This window comes from Rana temporaria, chromosome 2, assembly GCF_905171775.1.
Source record: "Rana temporaria chromosome 2, aRanTem1.1, whole genome shotgun sequence".
Lineage (NCBI taxonomy): Eukaryota > Metazoa > Chordata > Amphibia > Anura > Ranidae > Rana > Rana temporaria.
In genome coordinates, this window is record NC_053490.1 from 78,319,165 (window position 1) to 78,334,236 (window position 15,072).

The 15,072-nt window shown below is 49.4% G+C and overlaps 1 protein-coding gene across 2 annotated transcripts in view; it reads right to left on the reverse strand.

Moving 5' to 3' along the window:
• Positions 1–15,072, reverse strand: part of PDS5B (PDS5 cohesin associated factor B) — a 166,383-nt gene that overhangs the window by 42,702 nt on the left and 108,609 nt on the right. For both annotated transcript variants that reach the window (XM_040340427.1, XM_040340426.1), the window contains exons 15-17: positions 8,104–8,152; positions 6,633–6,772; positions 5,317–5,432 (exon numbers count right to left, since the gene is read on the reverse strand). In XM_040340427.1, the coding sequence (XP_040196361.1) occupies positions 5,317–5,432; positions 6,633–6,772; positions 8,104–8,152 (305 nt within the window). The remainder of the gene's footprint in view (positions 1–5,316; positions 5,433–6,632; positions 6,773–8,103; positions 8,153–15,072) is intronic.

Genomic DNA, 15,072 nt, shown 5'->3' on the forward strand with positions numbered 1-15,072 from the left:
CACCGGCCACGAATTTGCAAAGTCGGCCCCCCACCCGAGAGACGGGCGGAGGCAGACCTTAATGCAGAAGCAGGTTTTTCCGCAGGGTTGTTGGGCTTGCGGAACCAGGGGCGCTTCTGCCCTTCATCGGGCGCCTTAGCGGACTGGGAACGTTTACCTGCAGCACCGGGCAGACGAAAAAAAACGCTTGGGGACGGTAAAGGGGGGCCCTTGCCTACGGCGAGCCTCCTTACCTGTACTGGATTGTGGGAGCAGAGTGCTCTTACCTCCCGTGGCATCTTTAATAATGTCATCTAGAGAAGCCCCAAAAAGCCTTTCACCCGTAAAGGGCAAGTCCACCAAGGCCTTCTTAGAAGACTGGTCCGCGGACCAACACTTCAGCCAGATAAGGCGGCGCAACACCACTGCATAGGCCGAGGCTCTGGAGAGCAAGGGAAGCGTATCCAGGGCTGACTCAGAAAAATTTAAGGCCCTGCACCAACTGGTCGGCCAGCGCCACACAGACCGGAGGGGCTAGATGCTCCTCCAACTCCTGAAGCAACAACTTTGCCCGTTCAGTAAGTGTCTGAGACACCAGAGCCCTGGCCAAGACCGGTCTCACCGCCGACCCCCACCACCGTGAACATGGAGCGGGCCACAGCCTCAGCTCACCTATCTGCGGGGTCCTTGAAAGCGGGAGCCCCCTTCCACAGGCAACATGGTCGCCTTGTTCAGTCTCGACACAGGGGGGTCCACTGACGGAGGAGAGGTCCATTTCTTCAGGAAATCCTCCTCAAAAAGCATAACGGACCGCAAAACATCTTGGAACAGAAAAAAACTTTTGCGGCCGATCCCATTCCTTGTACAAAAACTTTTCCAGATAAGGAACACAAGGAAACACTTTTGCAGTGCGGGCCGGCTTACGGAACCCAAAAGGGACCGACATCTCTGATGTTTCCGCCAAATCCTCAATTTTTTGAGTATCCCGCACCGCAGTGATAAGAGCTCCCACCAGCGCCCTATCATGCGCCGACCCTGATGCAGAGTCATCCTCACTGTCCGTGTGGACTGGGCCTGCATCCTCTGATGCCTCGGAACCAGGGCCGGGAGCAGAGGCCGGGCCCGATTCCGTGTCAGAGGCATCCCCAGTAAAATGCGGGGGCACTTTTTACCTCCACTTTGGCCACGCGCCGCTTCTACCCTGACAACAAACGCCTCTAGGACTGCCGTCATAGCATCCACAGGTACAGGGGCACTAAGGGTTAACTCCGGCATGTCTGGGGGAGAAGCATTCGGTTCGGACACCATGCTGACCCACCCTTTTGCCTCCCTTGGAATGCAAGGCAAGATCCTCAGGCCACCCTCCCGGCCGCAGAAGAGAACAGGGGGACCCCCCCCCAGAGGACTCACCACCCGACCAGGCCTGTAACGCCACTGTCTGCCTCCTGTGTAATTCCGTCCCTCAGGAAGTGTGCTGGAGCCGTTCGCGCCGTTATTTTAGCTACTAGAGGCAAAACACCTATCGAAAATGTCCGCCGACACACCGCAGACCATGCGGGCTACAAGAAAATGGCCGCCGAACTACAATAAAAGCGACCCGCGCCGCCAAAATAGCGGCCACAAGTGATACACAGAAGAAAAAAAACAGCACACAGCAGCAAACACCTGGGACCCCTAGGCCGCCCCCCCCCCCCCCGCACACACAGCAAACGACAGCACCCTCCCCCCCCCCCCCCCCCCCCGGAGAGCAGACAGCCCCAGAAGGCGGACCCCCAACCTCACGGCCGATCCAGAACGTAGGGAAGGAGGGGGAGGAAGGGAGAGAGGAAAGCAGGGCGGACCCTCAATCGACCTCCCCAGGATTGCCCAGCCGCACCACCCTGCCAAAGCAAGGGGACTGCTACTTACCCATCCTGCAACGACCGGCTGGAGGCATCCCAGACAGAACCAACGTCCGCGCGGTTACGGCATGGCTGTCAGCCCGGCACACTGTGACACGGACATAGAGCCCGGTCATATGTGTGCCCTGGAGCGTATAGCTCACCGGCCACCCCTGGAGCAACAGGGCATGTCGTGGACAGCCCAGCACGTAGCTAAAAGTCCGGCACACGCTCGATGGCCGAACTGGGGGGACTACAAGGATCCAGGCTGTCACTCAGTAGGCAGTTGATTGTAGATCTCAGGATCCAAAAATGCAGAAAAACAAAAAAGAAAAGCAAGAAAATTGCAAAAAAAAATCCCCAGGCCACATGGGCCCAGAGGAGCCATGTCATTCTCCTGTGCTAGGCAGAAAAAAAAACTGAGGCTGCAGATGCAGAGAGAGGGGGGATGTACCCGGGGGAACCACCCCCTGGAAGGTACTGTACGATGTGTTTAACACTTAACATGCTGTTTTTCTGCCTAGCCAATCTCCTAGGAGGAGGATAATACCTAAGGTCAAGATGCTGCCGTGTCCGTCCATGAACGGAACGGAAGGGAAAAAGAAAAACCCAACATGGGCAGACTTAATGGACTTCTCAGTCTTTTTTTGCATTTTTGGTGCATATTTGTCAATCATAGGGAGGGGCATTGTACCCAAGAGACACAGTCAGTCCCTGACAGGGTCACCGACGTGTATGGGAGGTAAAGCTCCCCCACATTTGTGAGATCGTGGAGGGGCCACACCTGTCTGGGTTCGGAAAGAATAAAGGAGGCACAATTGCACTATGGTTTGTTGTCGGATTTTCCGACAATTGTCCGATGGAGCATACAAACGGTCGGATTATCTGTCAACATCCTGCCATTACACTTTTCCCGTTGGAAAATCCGATCGTGTGTACAAGGCTTAACACTAGGAAGTTGCTGACAGTAGGAGGGAGCCGGGTGATGACATTTCACCATTGTACAATAAATGTGCTGCGGCAAATAAGTGAAAAAGCATTATTGTTCAACTACAGAGAAGAGAATTCAGGCTATACTTTCTGGAAAGGCTGCTTAAATTACAAGACTGATATAATAATCAATCCATCAACAGGTGCAATTCTTTACATATATTTCAACTAATTAGTAAAGATGTAATGTTTTGGTGTTTAATTTGTTTCAAATTGTTTAACTGCTTGCCGACTAGCCGCCGCAGTTATACGGCGGCAGGTCGGCTCCCCTCCGCAAGAGCCCTTAGCTATACGTCGGCTCTCGCGCAGGCCACTAGGGGCGCGTGCGCGCCCCTGTGCGCGTGCCCAGCGGGCGGGATCGCTGCCGGGCACATGCGATCGCTCATTACAGAGCGAGGCCTGGGAGCTGTGTGTGTAAATTTGCGTGAGGTTCCCCCCAGGATGATACCTTCAGGCTGGTATGGATCTCAAAGGGAATCCACCACACCAAAAAAAAAAGTTGTGGGGGTTCCCCCAGGATCCATACCAGACCCTTATCCGAGCACGTAGCCCGGCAGGTCAGGAAGGGGGCGGGCGAGTGAGCGCCACAGCCCCCCCCCCCAGACCATATGCCCTCAACATGGGGGGTTGGTGCTTCCCGACAACCAACAGCCAGGGTTGTCGGGAAGAGGCCCTTGTCCTTATCAACATGGGGACAAGGTGCTGTGCCCCCCCCCCCCCACCCCAAAGCACCTTGTCCCCATGTTGATGAGGACAAGGGCCTCTTCTCGACAACCCTGGCTGTTGGTTGTCGGGGTCTGCAAGCAGGGGGCTTATCAGAATCTGGAAGCCCCCCTTTAATAATGTGAATGAATATGGGGTAAACCTGGGGAAAAAAAAGTGTAAAAAAAAAAAAACACTACACAGGTTTTTAAAGTATTTAGGCAGCTCCGGGGTCTTCTTCCAACTTCTCCGCTCTCTCCAGCGTCTTCTCCACGCTCTCTGGTGCTTTCTGCCTTCTGCCAGGCTCCGCTATCTTCTTCCAGCTCTTTTACTAGCGGCGGCCCAGTCTTCCCCGTCATCTTCTTCCCTCTTCTCTTCTGATGTTGATTCGACTATCTTTCCCGCTGTAATGCCGCGTGCGTGGTCCGCAACGATTTATATAGGCATGGGACGTGGTCACTGGGCAATGTCACCCGGTGACCCCGCCTCCTATGACGTCACCGCCCGGAGCATGATTAGACTGGCGTCATAAGAGGAGGGGTCACCGGGTGACATCACCCGGTGACCACGCCCCATGCCTATATAAATCGTTGCGGACCGTGGACACGGCATTACAGCGGGAGAGATCGTCGAGTCAACATCAGAAGAGAAGAAGAGGAAAGACGACGACGGGGATGACCAAGCCGCCGCTAGTAAAAGAGCTGGAAGAAGATAGCGGAGCCTGGCAGAAAGCACCGGAGAGCGAGAGGAGAATTGGAGAGCGCAGAGAAGGCACCGAAGAGCGGGAGAAGACCCCCAAAGTCGGAAGAAGACCCCGGAGCTGCCTAATAAACTACTTTAGAAACCTGTGTAGTGTTGATTTTATTGACATTTTCTACGGGCGGGGGGCTTAATGGAATCTGGGGGCCCCCTCATGAAAGAAGGCTCCCAGATTCCGATAAGCCCCCCGCCCGTAGACCCCGACAACCAATGGCCAGGGTTGTCGGGAAGAGGCTCTTGCCCTCAACCTGGGGACAAGGTGCTTTGGGGTGGTGGCGCAGTGCCCCCCCTGCCCCAAAAACACCAACCCACCCATGTTGAGGGCATGTGGCCTGGTATGGTCTAAGGGGGGGGGGGGCTCGCCCCCTTTCCTGACCTGCTGCGTGCTCGGATAAGGGTCTGGTATGGATCCTTGGGCAACACCTACGCTTTTTTTTTTGTGTGTGTGTGTGTGGGGGGGGGATTCCCCTTAAGATCCATACCAGACCGAAGGGTCTGGTATCATCATGGGGGGAACCTCACGCAATTTTTTTAATTCTAGCGGGGTTCCTCTTCGAGATTCTCCACACACGAGTCGCCCTGCAAGTCGGATCATCTTGATCGGACTTCTGAAGCAACCTCTATTCAAATCAATAGGCTCCCATAGGGAACCACTGATTTTGAATAGAGAAAGAAATGCCGGACGAGGCTTAACACAGCGTTAAGCCTCGTTAAATCGCGTTTAACACCCTTTGCCGGTGTCTGACATCTTTACAGCTCTAACTCTGGAGCTTCAGAACGCACTGTTTTTTTGTTTGTTTTTTAACAGCTGAAAAACGGCTCAGCCATTTACAGCTCAAAAACGTGGAGAGACGTTTTTAACCTGCAAAAAACTCTCATAAAAGTGGCTGTAAAAACGTTTGTTGGAATGAAGCCTCAATGTTGTCCCTTACTTATTTTCTAACAAAAATAAAATTATATTATAATAAGCATTAAGGGAAAAAAAAAAAAAACGAACAGATCTTACCTTATGGATTCTGCATCAATGTGCACAGGTGCTATCCGCTCAAGCAGGAATTTCATCATCTCCAGAAAAGGGTTTGTTGGCTGCTTAGGATTGCCCAGCTTCTTTGTAATATCACGCTTTTTGAAGAAAAAAATAAAACAAATCGGTTTTCTGTTAATAGAAGGAATTTTGACTTGCTTCTAAAATTCGAAATATTCATAGACCCTGGATTATAGGCTCATATCTTCAGGTGACTGGACACTGGCAAAGCTTTTGAGGATACTTCCCCTGGGACCAATGCAAACTCATCAAGGAATAGATGGGAGGGTGGCTTTTGTCCTGTCATGCACTCCAAGATATGGAATTTACATAAAAGTCTAGGATATGGGCTGAGTATTCATAGACCCTGGGACATCCTCGGGCAAAGAATGAGAGGGCTGGGCAACAACTAGGCCAACAAAACCGTGCCAACAGGCCCAACAACAAGATTTAACAGATTCAACTTTAGAGTGTCGCTGGAAGAACCCATGTGGCCAAAAGCTGCATCTGCAAAAAAGACTGGACGTCCTTTGAAAAGGCAAGAACAGGGGACTAGGACGTGGCCCTACAAAGCGGAGATACGGAGGGCTAGTGCCAGAACGCCCAGGAAACCCCCACTGATCTGGTGGAGTGGGTACGTAAAAGCACAGGAGGAGATTTTCCATTGAAAACTGAAAAAGATTCTTTCAGCAGAGGGACAGGTCCATCACCTGCGATCACTTGCAAAAAACTGGGGTAATGCTGGGTTATGCTCAGCAGTGTCAAGCCTTGCTATTTGCCAGTGTCCAATCACCTGGAGCCAGAGCATTACCCAATAGTCTAAGAATTGACGCTCTTGTAATTTACGATTAAGACACATTGTTAAAGCATTATAGCTCACAAGAACCAAGGGAAAGCTATGGTGCTACCAATACCCACTGTACATTAATGTCAAATTCTATTATAAGTCTATTATAAGAGTCATTGACTAGAACATATTTTTCCTGGACATTTGCTATTATGCCGATACCAGATGTAAAGGACAGTCAAACAGTGAGCTGGGCTCATGCTACAATTATTCCACACAACCATGCAGCAATTAGAACTTCTTTCAGACAACCCAAGAGCTATAGTATTAAAAACTTTAAAACTAGTATGTCAATGTATGTTTGACTATGCGAATGTCCATGAAAAAGAACTCAAGCAGACCTAGAAAAACAGAAACCATGGCATACTGGACAAATTCAGGCTTTATCGGTTTTAGATATAAAAAAATAAATAATAATGGAAAACCGTTTTTAATAAATGTATTCACTTACCACACACACTTCTGCCTGCTTGCATGAACAGGTCGGACTGACAAGTTTCTCCAGCTGCCCTCTAATCTTCTCATCTTCCTCCAACACTTGGGTAAATTTTTTGAGAAAGTCTTGGCCCTTACCAGGGTCTGGTAAATTTCCTGAGAAACAAAAACCGTGAAAAATCTTGGTAATCTATAACTTTACAAACAAAGAAAATATAAACTCGCTAAAAGCGAAAACTACAACTAAACATACAGAGAGAAAAACAGAGCTGTCCAAATCAAGTAGGAAATGTCCACGTCAACCACCAGAGAACCCAATTTCTTGCACAATTTCTATTCCATGACGTACTGCTGAGCGAAGCACTTCAGTGGTGAAAACCCCCTCTCCGGGTGTGCCCAATCAGCACACACTACTTCCTGCACGTGAGGGTGCACAGGAAAATATGTTTTGTGGCCACCAGGACCCCCAACTCAAGTGATAATAAAAAAAAAAAAAAAAAAAGAAGAGAGGACTCCAGAAGAGATAGCTTTAAGCCACAGGAAGCACGTTGTGGTCTTCTGTGTCTGAGACAGTCCCGAACCTTGAAATTCCTCCTAGCAGGACTTGCCTACAGAGATTCCCGGATCCAGAACAGCTTATTCTTCTTCTTCCTCATCCTAAGGATGTTCCTTCAATGCCTCATACCTCATGATGCACTTTAGGCTTCTGGGGTGTGCTCAAGTATAGCTGAGCTGCTGGAGCTGTGGTTGCCCTGTAATACCCTGAAGCCTCCAATTGTACATGTTACTGTGCCACGAGAACCAATAAAATGCACATGGCACAGACATATGCAATGACATCTTCACACACACCTGCAATTCCAGGCTGCCCCTTTTGAAAACCACCAATACAGTATGGCCCCAAATGCACAGAGAAAATCTTATGGAAAGACTTCCACATATGCGCCACTACAGGGGCCCTCATCAGTCCACGTTGCTAGGCCAGAAGACCATCTTCAACCCTCATGGCAGGTGTACCCCACAGGATCTGTATAGCACCCTGCGGCAAGGTCACCAGATGCTTTGTACCCTGGAGATTTCTGCCTGCAGAATCTAGCATCAATTGGCAACAATACTGGCCCTCTCTGCTTTTGAATGCTGAGTCCAGGCACAGTCCCTTCTTTGCCTTCTGGTCATAGACAACTGATCCCTACCTCAGCAGGGGTGTTCAGAGTTGGCCATAACAGTGGACTAAAGCCCACAAAAAACAGAACTTTAGACATACATTTGTACGCACATCACTTTAGGACACCTGAAGGTTACAGCATTACCCAAGTAGTCATAAATACAATATGAAGTACTCCATGTAATGTATGATTAAGAAAAGTTGAGGCCTTGTGTGCATGGGGCTTCATGAGAGCCTTTAAGAGCAAACACAGGAATATCAATTTGGTTAGCCATATACTTTAATTCCCTATTTCACATAAAACAAACCACTGCTTACTTACGTGTAATGACCATGACTTTAGAAAATATTGCTTTACTGTTGGTTTCCGACTGAAACAAGAAGAAAAAAATGAATTAAAGCCACTGCACAATACAATGTTTGAAAATTGTGGTGGGGCCAATATCAGGACCAACAGGAACTAATAGACAGAATATATATTGGTTCCAATATCTAAATCTCTTTTCCACCCATATTACATATTTTTCGAAAATAATTTATATGATTTTAACAAAATCTCAAACGTTATGTAATTAATAATGAATTTCCTCTAGAAGGAGTGCACTGTCCTCAAATCCTGCTGCCTACAGAATTTAGGGCAAACTCATAGGAACATGCTAATGGGGGGGGGGGGGCTCTGTCTCCTCTGCAAGGATCCTTCCAGATAGCTGTGGCACCTTAGCGTCCCAACAAGTGATGCACACCGGGCTTCAGATTCTCTACTAGCAGAGAGCAGCACCAAGAGCTGGTTAGAAGGAGCCTTGCAGCTTTTTCCCTCATCCTAGGCACTAGCAGGAAAAGCAGATGGCGGGGATCCCAGCATAATATGTGAACTGAAGGTATAGCTGTTGCTTGCCTATGCAACGGAATGGAGAGGAGCTTGTTAAAGCGGCACAAAACTGTCCTGAAAATACAGAAGCCCCCAGGTCCAACTAAACTTAAGCGCACACAGTATGTTGGCAGGGGAAATTGGGGTGTGCACTCACTTTCACATTATCAACCTCAGCTTTGTATCTACTGCTGGAGCTGCGAAAAAATTAAAAAAAATAAAGACTTTTCTGCTCCTGACAGGTTCAGTGCTGCCCCAGTAATGGCTCTTCTTTCATTGATTCCTAGCTTGCGATTGCTAGTTGCAAGACTGCATCCATTCTAAATAGTTTGCCTTACTGCGAGTCCAAATAATGACTCAAAAATGAAATGAGGAGAACTCATCATGGCGGACATGCCCTGTTAGAGCTCCACACCCCCAGGGAGAGGCCCTGACAGCTCTAAATCGCAGCACAGTCACCACACTACCCACCCAAGATCTGTAGCTTCCACCAAACATGATGCATATTGGCAGCTACCCCTTTACTCACACGATGCCTAACTGCTAATACTCACAGCACTGGAGAGGAAAAAAAGACCTCAACCTATGCAGTACTTTGCCCTTCACAGAAACAGACTCATTCCAATGAGACCTGTTGAAAACAATATGAAACCACGCTACAAAAAAATACTGCATGCTACTTCCATTCACATCACAGAAAGACTCTCCAGGGAAATCCATGAGCTAGGCCAAGGAACAGTCAATTTAGAATCCTGGGTAGACAACCTTGCAGCAACAGTCCATAGGTATGAGCAAGACATTGACTCTCCGTGCAAAGAGAACATGCTCTTCATAACTTGCCTCGAGGAGGCAGAAAAGCACTTTTGTTGGTCTAACCCAGGGGTCTCCAAACTTTTTACTTCGAGGGCCACATTCTATATTTTACACATATTCGCGGGCCGGAAACATAATTTATAAATAAATCCACAGTAGAAGAAGAATAGAATAGAATTTGACTTACTGCTGACAGCAAGATTGAATGGTGCTCCTCTATTCTTTGCTGGCACCTAAACGCTGGAGCATCATGCAGCGGGGCTAAACTTCCAGCGTGCATGAGGCTTTACATCCGTGTCACCATCATCTGTGTCACCATCAGTCTCCCCATCCATCTGTGTCCCCATCAGTCTCTCCATTCATCTGTGTCACCATCATCTGTGTCCCCATCCATCTGTGTCCCCATCAGTCTCTCCATTCATCTGTGTCCCCATCTGTGTCCCCATTCATCTGTGTCCCCATCAGTCTCCCCATCCAACTGTGTCACCATCATCTGTGTCCCCATCAGTCTCCCCATCCATCTGTGTCCCCATCAGTCTCTCCATTCATCTGTGTCACCATCATCTGTGTCCCCATCCATCTGTGTCCCCATCAGTCTCTCCATTCATCTGTGTCCCCATCTGTGTCCCCATTCATCTGTGTCCCCATCAGTCTCCCCATCCAACTGTGTCACCATCATCTGTGTCCCCATCAGTCTCCCCATCCATCTGTGTCCCCATCAGTCTCTCCATTCATCTGTGTCCCCATCTGTGTCCCCATTCATCTGTGTCCCCATCAGTCTCCCCATCCAACTGTGTCACCATCATCTGTGTCCCCATCAGTCTTCCCATTCATCTGTGTCCCCATCAGTCTCTCCATTCATCTGTGTCCCCATCAGTCTCCCCATCCAACTGTGTCACCATAATCTGTGTCCCCATCAGTCTTCCCATTCATCTGTGTCCCCATCAGTCTCTCCATTCATCTGTGTCCCCATCAGTCTCCCCATCCAACTGTGTCACCATAATCTGTGTCCCCATCAGTCTCCCCATCCATCTGTGTCCCCATCAGTCTCTCCATTCATCTGTGTCCCCATCTGTGTCCCCATTCATCTGTGTCCCCATCAGTCTCCCCATCCAACTGTGTCACCATAATCTGTGTCCCCATCAGTCTTACCATTCATCTGTGTCCCCATCAGTCTCTCCATTCATCTGTGTCCCCATCTGTGTCCCCATTCATCTGTGTCCCCATCAGTCTCCCCATCCAACTGTGTCACCATCATCTGTGTCCCCATCAGTCTCCCCATCCAACTGTGTCACCATAATCTGTGTCCCCATCAGTCTTCCCATTCATCTGTGTCCCCATCAGTCTCTCCATTCATCTGTGTCCCCATTCATCTGTGTCCCCATCAGTCTCCCCATCCAACTGTGTCACCATCATCTGTGTCCCCATCAGTCTCCCCATCCATCTGTGTCCCCATTCATCTGTGTCCCCATCAGTCTCCCCATCCAACTGTGTCACCATCATCTGTGTCCCCATCAGTCTCCCCATTCATCTGTGTCCCCATCAGTCTCCCCACCCAACTGTGTCCCCATCAGTGTCCCCATTCATCTGTGTCCCCATTCATCTGTGTCCCCATCAGTCTCCCCATCCAACTGTGTCACCATCATCTGTGTCCCCATCAGTCTCTCCATTCATCTGTGTCCCCATCTGTGTCCCCATTCATCTGTGTCCCCATCAGTCTCCCCATCCAACTGTGTCACCATCATCTGTGTCCCCATCAGTCTCCCCATTCATCTGTGTCCCCATCAGTCTCCCCACCCAACTGTGTCCCCATCAGTGTCCCCATTCATCTGTGTCCCCATTCATCTGTGTCCCCATCAGTCTCCCCATCCAACTGTGTCACCATCATCTGTGTCCCCATCAGTCTCCCCATTCATCTGTGTCCCCATCAGTCTCCCCATCCATCAGTCTCCCCATTCATCTGTGTCCCCATCAGTCTCCCATTCATCTGTGTCCCCATCAGTCTCCCATTTATCTGTGTCCCCATCAGTCTCCCCATTCATCTGTGTCCCCATCAGTCTCCCCATCCATCAGTCTCCCCATTCATCTGTGTCCCCATCAGTCTCCCCATTCATCTGTGTCCCCATCATTTTCCCCATCCATCTGTGTCCCCATCCATCAGTTTCCCCATCCATCTGTGTCCCCATCCATCAGTTTCCCCATCCATCTGTGTCCCCATTCATCTGTGTCCCCATCCACCTGTGTCCCCATTCATCTGTGTCCCCATCAGCCTTTCCATTCATCTGTGTCCCCATTCATCTGTGTCCCCATCCACCTGTGTCCCCATCAGTTTCCCCATTCATCTGTGTCCCCATCAGTCTTCCCATTCATCTGTGTCCCCATTCATCTGTGTCCCCATCAGTCTCCGCATTCATCTGTGTCCCCATCATCTGTGTCCCCATCATCTGTGTCCCCATTCATCTGTGTCCCCATTCATCTGTGTCCCCATCAGTCTTCCCATTCATCTGTGTCCCCATTCATCTGTGTCCCCATTCATCTGTGTCCCCATTCATCTGTGTCCCCATCATCTGTGTCCCCATCCATCTGTGTCCCCATTCATCTATGTCCCCATCAGTCTCCGCATTCATCTGTTTCCCCATCAGTCTCCCCATTCATCTGTGTCCCCATCAGTCTCCCCATTCATCTGTGTCCCCATCAGTCTCCCCATTCATCTGTGTCCCCATCACTCATCAGGCTATCCCCAAAAATTGGTGTCCCCATTAGAGCCCCCCCATCATTTATCCGAGTCTCCCTGCACATTTGTGTCCCCATCACAGCCCACCCCCGCCTGCATATTTGTGTCACCATTAGAGCCATCAGCCCCCCTCCTCACATGTTTGTGTCCCCATAAGAGCCACCAGCACCCCCACATTTGTGTCCCCATCAAACCCCACAGATATTTGTGTCCCCATCAGAGTCATCACCCCCCCCCCCACATTTATGTCCCCATCTGAGTCATCACCCCCCCCCCCCATATTTATGTCCCATCAGTCATCAGCCCCCCCCCCCCCCCCATTTATGTCCCCATCAGTCATCAGCCCCCCCCCCCCCCCACATGTATGTCCCCATCAGAGTCATCAGCCCCCCCCACATTTGTGTCCCCATCAGAGTCAGCCCCCCAACATTTGTGCCCCCATCAGTCTAAAACCCCCCCTCCACGTGTGTCCCCAGCAGAGTCATCAGTCCCCCAAAATTTGTGTCCCCATCAGTATGAAAAACCCCCTCCACGTGTGTCCCCATCAGAGTCATCAGCCCCCAGATGTTTGTGCCCCATCAGCGCCATTCAACCCACCCCCACACAAGTGTATCAGCCCCCCTCCTTGCATGTGTCCAGCGCGTCTCCACTCTCCATCACTGGCTGTGCACTGCAGACCTGCTGCATCTCCCGACTCCCGCCCCGCTGGTATTACACACTCGTTACTGGTTACCGAGGCGGGAGGCGGGAGCAGGGAGGCGGCAACAGGTCTGCCCTAAACACCTCATTGGCTGCTGGGATGCCGTGGTCCCAGCCAGCAGCCAACACACACAGTGAGACGCCGGGAGGGATTGCGGGACCTGCGCTGCATATTGCCTGGGGCGAATATGCAGCGCAGGTTTCACAACTAACAGGGGAACTAAGGATTCACGCTGCGGGCCGGAATAAATGGCCTGGCGGGCCGGATGTGGCCCGCGGGCCGTAGTTTGGAGACCCCTGGTCTAACCTATGAATCAGGGGCATACCTAAAAATGTCCTAGACCTGCAATCAACCATCATTGCATTATTTCAGGAGGTGCTGAATCAACAGTCTCAAAATTAACAGTGTACACCAAGCCTTAGTATGCTACCAAATACATGCCCCCCCCCCCCCCCCCCCAAGAGATATCATCGATAAGCTCCATTTCTACCGTACTAAAGAGCCACTTCAACAAAAGGTGAGAAAGGGAAGTGCTCTCAGTCCAGGGCAACAACTACCAAATCTTTGCTGATCCAGCACCCCTCACAATTGTGAAATAAAAGGCTATTAAACCCTAGTCCAACATCAGATTAAATATGGCTGGGTCTTCCCGGTTGCTCTACACTCCAAAAGACCTGCAACCCCCCCTCCAAGAAACTGAAATAACCTATACCTCATCCTCTGGGAATTGGAAACAGCAGGACCAACACAAAGACTGTTTCCTCATCGCTTGACAAGACCCTATACCAGGGCTCGACAAATCCCGGTCGCCATGGCGACTAGAAATAGTGTCCTGGCGACTTGGCTTGGAAGGTGAGCAAAAAAAAAAAAAATTGGGGGTTTTGTGAGCTGGAGCCATCTGGTGGTGAGCCGTTGGTATTACAAGGTTTTACCACCAGATGTGAGCTGGCGCCATCTGGTGGTGGCCGTTGGTATTACAAGTTAAGCATTACAAGTTAAACAGCAATTCTAATGTCATTTTTCACTGCCATCTTCTTCCCTCTAATTAGAACCCCCAAACATGATATATATTTTTTATCCTAACACCCTAGAGAATAAAATGGCGATCGTTGCAATACTTTGTCACGCTGTATTTGCGCAGCGGTCTTACAAGCGAATTTTTTTGGGAAAAAAAGTACACTTTTTTTTAATTAAAAAAATAAGACAACAGTAAAGTTATCCCCATTTTTTTTAATATTATGAAAGATAATGTTATGCCGAGTAAATTCATGTATGGGTCTCCGATTGCGATTGCTAACGCTATTGAAGATGTTGAAACGCTTTTGTACTGTTGTATACATCTTTTAAATCTTTTCAATAAATATCATTGAATACTAAAAGGTAACATTATAAACAAAAAACATGTTATACTTGGAGCCCATTCACACAGGGACGACTTGGGATCTGACTTCAAGTCGCCCTGCATGAGAAAATCAATGTAAGTGAATGGAGCCGTCTTAAAGCACACTACTGCAGTCGCTCCGACTTCAAAAAAGGTTCCTGTACTACTTCAATCCGACTTCTAGGTGACTTGTAGGCAACTTGTACCCATTGATTTCAATGGAAGTCGCATCACTGTCTTAACTGAAGCAACAATACAGGAAGAGAACATACATTTCTCAGGCAAACCCCTCCCTCCCTCCTACAGAGCTGATTGTTGTTCGATTGGCCATTGGAAAGCCTCCTGCGACTTGAAGTTGCCTTGTACTGTCCTGGAGGCAACTTGAAGTTGCCTTGTAAGTTGCCTGATGATTCCTACTCAAGTCGTGTCCAAGTTGCCTCCCAAAGTCGTGCTGGAAGCCGTGTTGCCCCTGTGTGAATGGGCTCTCACCTGCTCTGTGCAATGGTTTTGCACAGAGCAGCCCGATCCTCCTATTCTCATGCACATTGCTTTATCAAGATCAGGCTTGAGTTAGTATGGGGGGGTTACTTTAGAACCACTTTAAGGATATATATCTACATCAACCGAAACATTGAAAATATCACAACACCCTAGGGTTATCAGACACTCCTGAAAGAGATCGCTCTGGTCTTTTATTCCTATGGTGTGTAGCATTGATGCTTACTACTTCTTATCCACATATCCACATTAAGGGACATACATTTCCAAACTCCATCTGACTCTTGCCACATCTAA